The sequence below is a fragment of the Protopterus annectens genome, chromosome 11.part0 (assembly GCF_019279795.1).
Source record: "Protopterus annectens isolate FY-2018-M chromosome 11.part0, PAN1.0, whole genome shotgun sequence".
Lineage (NCBI taxonomy): Eukaryota > Metazoa > Chordata > Ceratodontiformes > Protopteridae > Protopterus > Protopterus annectens.
Window position 1 is genome coordinate 227,824,800 of NC_056745.1, and position 11,011 is coordinate 227,835,810.

Below are 11,011 nucleotides of genomic sequence, written 5' to 3' on the forward strand. Positions count from 1 at the left end.
GTACAGTGGGACAATGACTTCCTTTTTTCTGGATGAAAAGCCCTTAGTGATGAGGTGTGCCACATAGAAGGATTTCCTGACTGTTGTGGCTATGTGGTTATCAAAGGTGAGACCACTGTCCACCTGTGTCCCTATGTCTCTTATCACACTTTCTGTGTTTAGTGTACTGCCACCTATGTGGTTATTCATGGGTATATGTTTTTCCCGAAGGGGATAACTATACATTTTTTAGCATTGAGCTTGAGCCTATGGCTGTGGCACCAAGCATCTGTTTCTGTAAGGCCCTTTAGTAGAGTATCCACATCATTTGGGGATTCAATAATGGCACCCAGTTTGCAGTCATCTGCGAACTTTGTTAGCCAGAGTCCCTTAGTATTGGCCTGTACTTCAGAGAAGTAGATGGCAAACGAGTGGTCCCAGGACTGAACCCTGAGGTACTCCACTTGTCCGGAGCTGGATTTGGAGTCAGCTACTTTTACAGTGTGGCTTCTGTCAGTAAGCCAGTTGGCAACCCATTGAGTGACCTAGGGATTAATGCCCAGCTTAGTAAGTTTATCTATGATTCCAGAGTGGGGGATGGTGTCAAAGGCCTTGGCAAGGTCCAGATAGGCTGTGTGGGACCGCCTTACCCTCTTCCACGGCTCTGGAGACTGATTCAAAGAAGTGAGTCAGGTTCAGAAGACAAGATCGGCCCTTCAAGAACCCAAAGTGGGTGGGGTCCAGTGTTTGAAGGTTGCCAATGTCTTTGTTTATAAGTTCCATGGCCTTGCAGATCAGGCTCGTCAGACTGATGGGGCGGTAATTCCCAGGATCCAAGGTGGATCCCCCCTTGTGGAGTGGGATAACTGTAGCTGTGCACCACTCAGTGGGTACGAAGCCTGAGGTGAGGCTATGATTAAACATGACACTTAGGTGAGGTGCCAGTTCATTTTGTAGTTCATGTAGTACACAGCTCGGGATGTCATCTGGTCCCATGGATGCTGTATTCTTAGCTTTGGAGAGTTTTTTTTTTTTACCTGTGTGGCCATTATTACCAGAATTTGGCAATTTTCCGGTATTGAGATGGGCCATTTAGGGGGTGAGAGGGGGGTGAGGTTGGCACTGAATCGATCTGCCAAGATATTGGCAATATCCTTGGCATCAGTATATTTAATGCCATTCTGTTGTAGCTCAGAGCAGATCTGAGCATTCTCATTTAGATTCTTGACATAGTTATAGAATGCCTTCTGGTTGTCTTTGGAATCTTTGGCAATTTTATTTTCGTATCTAGCTTTGGAGGATTTTATGAGGGATCTCATCTTCTTACTGAGGTTGTTAAGGGAGTTTTTTGCATCCTGGGATTTTCCTCTTTTCTGCAACAGCTTCTTACTTTTTTTGTAAAGTTTGTTTATGGCAGGGGACCACCAGATTGGCTTAATTTTTTTGGAGGAGAGCATCTTGGTTCTATTTGGGATGGCACTATTCATGCATGACTGGATGTGCTCATACAGTGCCTTAGTGTAGGACTCAGCAGTTGAACTTTCAGTTCCCGTCTGCATGGGTGTCTTAAAGTTTGTCACTTCTGACTTGAGTAGCATGAAGTTGACTTTGGAGAAGTTTTTTATGGAGGTTTCCTTACTGGGGGGTGGGATGTGGATGTTAAGGGTGATTAGCTTATGGTCTGACCTGACTAACGAGGGGGTGACCATAGGTGTGGGGCATCGATTTCCCATGTTGGTAATGACCAGGTCTAGAATATTGGAGCTCTTGGTGGGACAATGGATTAGTTTATCCAGGGCATTGGAATTTATGAATTCCAAGAACCATTGGGCAAAGGTGTTAGTACACAAATAGTTTTCCCAGTTAATGGCAGGGTAGTTAAAGTCGCCCAATATTAGGGTGTTTGGTTGTATCTTAATATTTTACATTATGTTTAGAAAGGTGTAGTGAGAATCTTGGGGCATGGTGGGGGATCTGTAGCAAGCTACTGTTTGGATTGCAGTCTTACCTAGTGTTAGTTGCACCTGGAGAATTTCAGACACATTGTGTTGGGCAACTAGCCTGGTGGTGTGACTATCCTTGGTGAATATGGACACTCCTCCACCTTTATTGTTTCGATCCTGGTTTGGTGGCCGAAAAGTTTGGTAAGAGTTGTAGCCTGGTATTGCAGGGGTTCTCTTTGGAGCCTTGAACCAGGTCTCAGTTACTGCACAGATGTCGATGGTCTCCATTTTTAGGAGTGCCTCGAGAGAGTGCATTGTTGCACTCTCGAGAGAGGGTTGTGCTCTTGTACATGCAGGGACAGATCCTACTGTATGTTGAGCAGTTTATAAAATTCCAACATCTGGGTCATCCTGTTAGTTCCACCTAGCACAGGATGACCTGGGAATGTCTCCTCATTTCTTGTTGCCAAGCTGTCCTTGACTTAGGGATGGGAAGTAGACTCACAGGTACTAAGTTCAGATTTTCAGCCCTCATAGAGGACTTCAGGGAGTTCACTTTGTGCGCTGTCTGCCAGAAACTACAGAGTGAGAATGTCAGCGCAACATCTTTCCTTCCCCACCTGAGGGCAAATCTCCAGGATGGCATGAGGGAAAATTTGCAAGTGTCTGGAGACCATCTCATGGCTGAACTTTGCAGCGAAAAGCTTTAGGTGATGCTAAGCCTTCTGAACTTTTACCCTTCCCAGTCTTTCCGCTACCAAACAGGAATGGCTTGAAGGAATATCCTACTAGTTTTGTGCTGGCTACCTACCATAGCTAACTTTGTGTGGGATATGATTAATTTCTTTTTCTCTCTTGTAAGTGGCTGGATTGAAGCAGTGGCAGTTGTGGCATTTCACACTTTATACTTTACAAGAAGTATAAACAGTGACAACACAGTTCTTTGCTTGTAGTGTGTCTGCTGAAGAAACACTTAAATGTTTTTGCATTTTAGTCAATGAACATTAGCCTTCTTAAAGTTTGAAATGAGAGGCGAACAGGAGCTGTGTGCACCCTCCTAGCCTGCTGTTTGACATCATGATTTGCACCAACAGGTGTCCCTGACAGAGGGGCAGAACACATTTCAGAATGGTGTCAAACTTAAGCTATCAGATAAGGAAATTTCAGCATTTGTTCCCTATAGAGGATCTTCAAAGTAAGATTTGGTGGTAATGAGATGGAGCTGTGTAGGTGCTAGCCAGGGGTTGCAGGTTTTGGGGGTTGGGGTTGACTGGTTAAGTTGCTTACCTTACAGGCAAAAGAATGTTTGATACCTTTGGGAAGAATGGCTAGGCTTTAAAAGTCCCCCCTGGGGTCATTAGCCTAGTAATCACCAATATAAAATAGGGCGTAGCTGGATAGATTTTAGATTAAAGGTCTTCTGAGGCATCCACTGTAACAGTAAGTCATAACATTTGGGTTTACCCCCATTTCTGTGGCATGTCTCCTCACCAACATTTCTCCATGCATTAGTTTTCTGAATGGGGTAATCGGCGTAGGACTCAAACTTGCTGTAGTAATAAGGCTTCCAATTGAAATTGAGAGTCGCAAAGTCTAGAATGCTGAAAAAGTTCAGAAATACAAGAGAAAAGTGAATGTAGAACATTTTTTTTTCTTTGAACTTGTTGTCTTTTACTCTAGGGGAAAGCCCCCCCCCCCCCCCCTCCGAACTTCAACTTTGAGATCAGCATATCTCGGAGAAAAGGTAATTAACTGAGAAATGGAAATCTTAGACTTAGTATGTGTAAATTTGTATTTTTATTCATTCAGTCCACATTCCAGGGCTCAGCATTACAAATTTCAGTCAGCATTTTAATTGTTTACAAGTAATATAGGGAATATGCGGCCTGCCTACATATAGCTGATGTTGCATGTTTCCTTCAGTACTCACTGCTTCTGTAGTGCTGGACGAAATTCTGTTGCATAATGTTTCATTTTTCCCTCGGCAGTTTATTATTTCTTTTGGTACTTAGTCAGCAACGATGAAGGACAGAAAATGGCTTTTATTAAATAGTCAGTAAATATGCCTGTGGTAAACAATCCGCACCCAAAGATTACTACACAGAATTTAATTTGTTTGGGCACAGAGCAGGCTACTAAATTAAGAAAACTTAACACACTAATTATTTTTAAGAGAGACACTTTAAATCCTTAAGTATTCTATTAAAAATTTATCTTAAATATTTTTAACCAGCAGAGGCAAAGATGGCTAATTCACTAAAACAAATAAATTATCATCCACTTCCTCTGAAGACCCACACTCAGTCCTCCTAACTTTTGTTGTCACTAAAATGTCTGGTGACTCAACTAAGATATGCATTCTGCCACTGTAGTACATGCCCCTCAGCTGTACAGATATTCGCAGAATGTCCAGATTTTTGCCTCATACTTTTGGTCTGTTTTTCATAAAGTTGTGGTTTTATAGCAAATTAGTGGCAAATCATTACTGATTGAAGTTAAAAAATAATGATGGACATTTGAGTTTCAGACTTCATACCTCCAGAAAATGTATGCTAATGCAAAACCTGTTTTATCAACTTTCTAAGTTTGTAAGAGGAGTACTGAAAAATTGTCTCTATTTTGGGGCCTCTGTCCCACTTTTATTTATGGCTTTGTCCAGATTTCTTGCTGTAAGAGGTATGCTGTAGTACCATCGAAGATCACAAACATTGGTGTCACTTGATCTCAAAGAAGGCATACTCTGCGGTAACTGTCTTAGTACTGATTTATAGCCTGCCAAGACTTGTCCTTAAAGTAAAGCATATAGATGATCCAGACTTTGTAGAGGAGCCTGCTGCTGGCACAGCAGCTGTAGCTGATGTCCCAGTCTCAGAAAGGACCTGCTCCTGTGTATCTGTAGCTCTTTCTGTATATTACAAAGTTTTGGTGAAAAATATGTCTAACTACTGAACAACAAGGACAGGCGTAGGTCCCCTTTGAAATGGCGCATATATCAGGCCTCAAACATAGCATGAGGCTAAGCTTTCTGGTGCCAGGAACAAATGAAAAGTAGATCCTTTCACTTATTTGAGACAGAGTAGTGTTTTGCTACTTTTGTAGCACTACTCCCCTCAATTTATTCTGACCATGAAGTCTGTTGCCTGGACATCCTCCTCAGCACATCAACACTTAGTGAAGTAGTCAGTAGCTTGTAAAAAAATCATGAATGTGACCACCTCTTATTTACCCTCTTCCCTAGAAGAGGTATTTAGAGATTGTAAAGCTCTTTCAGCATGACTTCTCCTATACTTCCAAATTCAAATATTCTAGTACCTCTTCCAGTGAAACAACACTCATCCAAGCATACAGGTTTGTGAACCTGTCTTGTACGTTTAATGCATAAAACTTGAATTGATGCTGTAAAAGATGACCCAGTAGGTGTGGCACCATCATAAACTGCTGATGTGATTCCTGTTCCTCTTGGAACACTGTTTTGGGAAGAAAGGAGGTTGTTGGATAGGACTGTATTTTTTGTGTGTTTGTGTGTATATGTACAATGAAATATTATTGTGGCCTGTAATTACCTAGTTTGTATGTTGATATATTGAAACTCTTTTGGTGCATGTTCAGTCTGCTGTAAGTAAATTGCCAGATACAGAGGAGACAGGTGAAGTAATCCCCTACTAAAACATCTGAAAAATACTGTCACAATTTTGTGAATGCATTAAGGGCAATAGTGATGGAACTGGTTATTAAATGGTATGCCTGGGCATAGCTCTCCTCTATCCCCTGCTTTTGTGTTATTTGTGGTCTCTACCAGGTTCATAGATTCATAGGTTCATAGATTAGTACTAGGCTAACTGCCCTTGTGGGCCATTTTCAGCCTAGCCAATTACCCCATGTGAGAATCAAACCCTGCACCTTATGTTTGTAAGGTAAACACCTTAACCATTATGCCAACCTCCCACCCAAAATATATATCTTCACTCTGTTAAGCTTTTGCAGTGGTGAGAATCGAACCCTGCACCTTGGGGTTGAAAGGCATACACCTTAACCACTGTACGATTGCCCTTTCACTTAAAATTTGTGGTATTGGTTCCCTACAACTCCTTTATGAAATAAGATTTATCCGTGTGGAATCTGCATATCCATATTCCTAATTTACAAGGATAGTTAGAACCCAATAATATTAACCAAACTTGGACTATATCACTCACATTTTGGTTAAATGATGTATTTTGAATGTCTGTCATTAAGTAACTATCATGCAGAGCTGTTTTATGTGTCTTATGTCTTTATTTCTGTATATTACTGTGTACACTCAAAGTTCACTTTTTTTTACAAAATAGATTAAGAACATTCTTCTACAATTTCCATCCATCCACACCCCCATTTTCTCATTTTACATATTGAGTCAGGATGTCACTTTAACAGTGACAATCACCTAGAGCCAAGGTTCACACCACCAGGTGTCTATCCCTGTCGTAGCTGTTCAACCATACCACATACTGACATGCACATTTTACACCCATCACCAATTTATAGTACACTTACTGCATGTCTTTGGAATGTGGGGAAAAAATGGAGCACCCAGAGGAAACCCACGTGAACACAGGGATGCCATGCAGAGTCCACACAGAAAGCACCCAACCAAGAGTCAAACCAAAGAATCTCTTGCTGTGAGATGACAAAACTATACATTATGCTGCCCCCACAATTTGTATTTTGTTAATTGGACATTAATGCAACAGTAATTAGCCCTGTAGAGAACATGTATTTCTGTAGTCTGACATAATTGTATTGCTGATTTTCAGTCTCCCAGGTTAAATCTGGTACTGCTTTAAAAATCTATCCTGATATTATGATTTCTCTCACAGTGACCTTTGAAGAAGAAGGTACAGACGTGTAAAATACTTGATGTAATGGTAGATCATCAAGGAGATGTCATTGTGAAGTTAAGCTACTATTCATCCCCCTTTATGGAACTGGAAACAGTTTCCTACACTAAGATAAGACTCAATAATTATAATTACATTTACTATTATGAATAATATTTTATCTTGATTGCTATCTAGTAAAATGTATTAATATTCATGAGGACATGTTTCAAGTATTACATTAAATGCTCGCAACATGGTTTGTACTGCTAAGAAAAGGTTTGTCTGCACTTCCATTGGGGTAGTTTATTTGGCCTTATGTGACTCGTGTTCAAGTTTTTATGTAGGTAAAACACTGAGATGTCTAAAGTGTAGGCTCTGTGAACACAATTTAGCCATCAGAAAACACGATGCAAACAATGCATTGATTAAACACGCTTTGATTTTTGAAAGCTTTAGGAAGAACACATTCTTTGTCATTGACTCTGTAGCAATCCAGGCTTTAGAAGGTAGTTATAAGGTTCACTTGGAATGCTGCGAATCTAGATAGCAAATAGCATGTATGGCAGATTGATCGCCAGGATTAAATAGTATGATTAATGTAAAATGTTTTATTTTGGAAGCAAATCATTAGTTTAAAATAATGTACCTGATCTTGTCTGACTTTAGAAGCTAAATAGGATCGAGCCTGGATAGCATTTGGATGGGAGACTGTTTGGGAATATCACTTTTTGACAATGGATTTTAACACTATTTTTTGATGGGTGGAAAAAGGCAATCAAGGTCTATGATTGGTTAAAAAAAGTAATATCTATGATTGGCTTGTTTTTAGCATATAGTGATTGGTCCAGAATACCAGGAAATGTTTCTGGTTTGAAATTTTTGAAACTAATTTAAATGTTATATTTCATTGGGTGCATGTGTTTTGAATGGCAGTTGAATGGTTGTGTGTGTTTTTTGGTGCAAAGCCAGGAGAATATTTAAATGGTATAATTTACTAATACAGTGACATCTCCTTGAAGATCTGTTATGGTAGGTATTGGAGTTGCCATTTGTAATGTACATCTTTATGGAATCCTAAACTGAACCAAGACCATTTGCTCCTAAGCAGGCCTGTTTTTGTAAGTATCCAATTCATACATAATAACGTCAATGATGATGAGTGCAGTTCTCCGAAGTCAGGAGTCTGCAAAAGTTGTGCGCCTCTAGAGTATGTTTGTATTAGCTGAGGGGTGTCAGCGTTACCCCACACAATTATGGGTCAGTGGACTGACAATCTGTGGGCTGTGCTAGTTTTGCTATGGGCAAACAATTTAAAATGCCATTACATTTTGATGTGCACTCAGGCAATGCATGTTGTGGTAGTGACCTAAATGATTTATATGCTAGGGATTTTTGCCTCTTGATGACCTCAGTTACTGTTCTAGTGGGCAGCAATCTGCATCACCCACACACTAGTATGTATAGCTGACATTGTCTGATGCTATTTGTAGTTACTATCAAGATCCAAGGAGGACTTGACAAAAGTTTGACTTGGAAGTAGTAGACATCAGATGACAAATGTTAATTCACATGTACAGAAATAATTCACATGTACAGAAAAATAACACATCTTTTTTCTTTTCTAAAGGTATCATACCCGGCGTAGGAATCCTAATCCTCCAAAAGACAGATAAATCACAGCAAAGAAACTGATGTATAGAATGTTTATCAAAGACTGCATAAAAACAGACCTTGAGGAAAAAAAGAATGCTTTTGAAGATATTAATTAGCTAAATTGTCCATCTGAAGTGCTCAATAAATTTCATATTATTTAAAAGTTTATAAAAGCAGCTAAAGATTATACATCATGTCACATGCACAGCACCAACCTTTTTATATTTGTACAATGTTATTGGTAGAACTTTAAGTAATAAACTGCTGCATGATCTCAAATTCTTGTAAAATGTAATAAACTACAACTTGTCATATTAGTTTTAGCTCACTAGTACTGTTCATTTGTAAGTATTTCATATTTTTAACTAGATAAAAGACATCTTGGTACTGCAAGAATGACTTGATTGGGGTTCATACGGTATGTATGGATGCTGCAGATAAAGGAGTCCATTTGTGATATTGACAGTAGTACAGAACACATTTATTGCAGTACAATTATGAATTTATCAACAGCAGCAAATTTCCATGGTGGGTTACAACACACTAAAGAGGTTTAAAAAATAAATATATTTTATACACAAAATATACGTTCCATATGATAGTGTGTATAGCAGACAGTAGCAGTTTATGCCTTTTTTTTTTCCAACAAGAATATTGTGAATGAACTGAAGTAAGAATTTGGCAACTCCTTTTCATGAGAAATGCCTGCCATTACATTCCTTACTGAAGGAAGTTAGCACTATCAGTGGCCTGAAGTGAAGTCAGCCAGCCCCTCCCATGGAGTATGCAAACCCCATACCAGTATACGAGAACATTTGCTTGTGAAAATGTGGTCTATTGAGATTCATTTATTTTGTAAATTCAAAGGAGATGTGTGTTTCATTCTACTTCTTTAACCAATAGGTTTCTATTCAGTCCAGCTTGCAGATGCTGTCATTTATAGGTTCATAGGCTGGTACTAGGCTATCGGCCCTAGGGCCTACAGAAGCATAGCCATAACAATTCCCTGGCTATTTCTTCCCACACTATTTACTTCCCTGGACCCCTGTCTAGCAGGACGACTGACATGATCCCCGGGGTGAATTTCCTTTCTCCCATCCAGTCGTCAAGGTTCCTTTTGAAGAGGGCCAAAGAGGCGCTCTGCTTGACATGTATGGCCAGTCTATTCCAGAGTCTCGGGAGTCTCTGGGTCAGGAACCGATCCCTCCAGCATGTTTTGTTTATTGTGATGACAAGGTTTAGATCCCTGGAGCTTGTGGCTCTGAGGGACTGGGATTTCTTTAAGTGTAGCATGTCCAACAGCTCTGGGTTTGACATGGCCTTGTATGTTAAGCAGAGATCACCTCTAAGTAGACGATGTGCGACAGAGTATAGCTGGAGTTTTTTAAGGCGGTCAGCATAGGGCATCTGCTTTAGGCCTGTGATTCTTTTTTGAGGTATTTCTGCGGCCTTTCCAATTGTTGCAGATGTTTTGAGAGGTACATACCAAACAGGGCGTTGTATTCTATAATGGGTCTAATGAGGGATGAGTACAGTAGGACAATGACCTCCTTTTTTCTGGATGAAAAGCCCTTAGTGATGAGGTGTGACACATAGAAGGCTTTCCTGACTCTTGTGGTGATGTGATTATCGAAGTTGAGACCACTGTCCACCTGTGTCCCTAAGTCTCTTATCACACTTTCGGTGTTTAGTGTACTGCCACCTATGTGGTAATTCGGGTCCCCTACAGAAGACTGAACAACTCCCAACACCGACACCAAAAGCCCGACACATGAAATACCAACAACAGCACTACTGCAGAAAAAAGGGAAATAACATTTCATTTTTTTCTGCTAGCAGGGGGAGCTATGCCCTACTGCACCCCCCCCCCGTAACTTTAATATACCAAACCCGAGATTGCACTACAGTGCAGGAATGGAAATATTTCCATTCCGCACTATGGAGACTTACCGTTTCCCCATTGTCGGTATTTCATGTGTCGGGCTTTTGGTGTTGGCGATGTGGGTGTCTGTGTTGTGAGCTGTCAGTCTTCTGTAGGGGACCCAGTAATTCACGGGTACATGTTTTTTCCCAAAGGGGATAACTATACATTTCTTGGCATTGAGCTTGAGCCCATGGCTCTGGCACCAAGCATCTGTTTCTGTAAGGCCCTTTTGTAGAGTATCCACATCATTTGGCGATTCAGTAATGGCTCCCAGTTTGCAGTCATCTGTGAACTTTGTTAGCCAGAGTCCCTTAGTGTTGGCCTGTACTTCAGAGAAGTAGATGCCAAACAAGAGTGGTCCCAGGACTGAACCCTGAGGTACTCCACTTGTCTGGAGCTGGATTTGGAGTTGGCTACTTTTACAGTGTGGGTTCTGTCAGTAAGCCAATTGGCAACCCAAATGTAGGAATTAATGCCCAGCTTAGTAAGTCTATCTATGATTCCAGAGTGGGAGATGGTATCAAAAGGCCTTGGCGAGGTCCAGATAGGCTGTGTGGACCGTCTTACCCTAGTCCATGGCTCTGGAGACTGATTCTAAGAAGTCATTCAGGTTCAGGAGACAAGATCGGTCATTCACGAACCCAAACTGGGTT

At 40.7% G+C, this 11,011-nt stretch overlaps 1 protein-coding gene across 1 annotated transcript in view; it reads left to right on the top strand.

The window, feature by feature from the left end:
• The window catches only part of MRPL42 (mitochondrial ribosomal protein L42), a 190,618-nt gene extending 181,861 nt beyond the window's left edge, over positions 1 to 8,757 (top strand). Inside the window, exon 5 of the mRNA XM_044087649.1 lies at positions 8,409 to 8,757. Coding sequence (XP_043943584.1) covers positions 8,409 to 8,454 — 46 coding nt within the window. The 3' untranslated portion in view covers positions 8,455 to 8,757. The remainder of the gene's footprint in view (positions 1 to 8,408) is intronic.
• Positions 8,758 to 11,011: the final 2,254 nt, after the last annotated feature.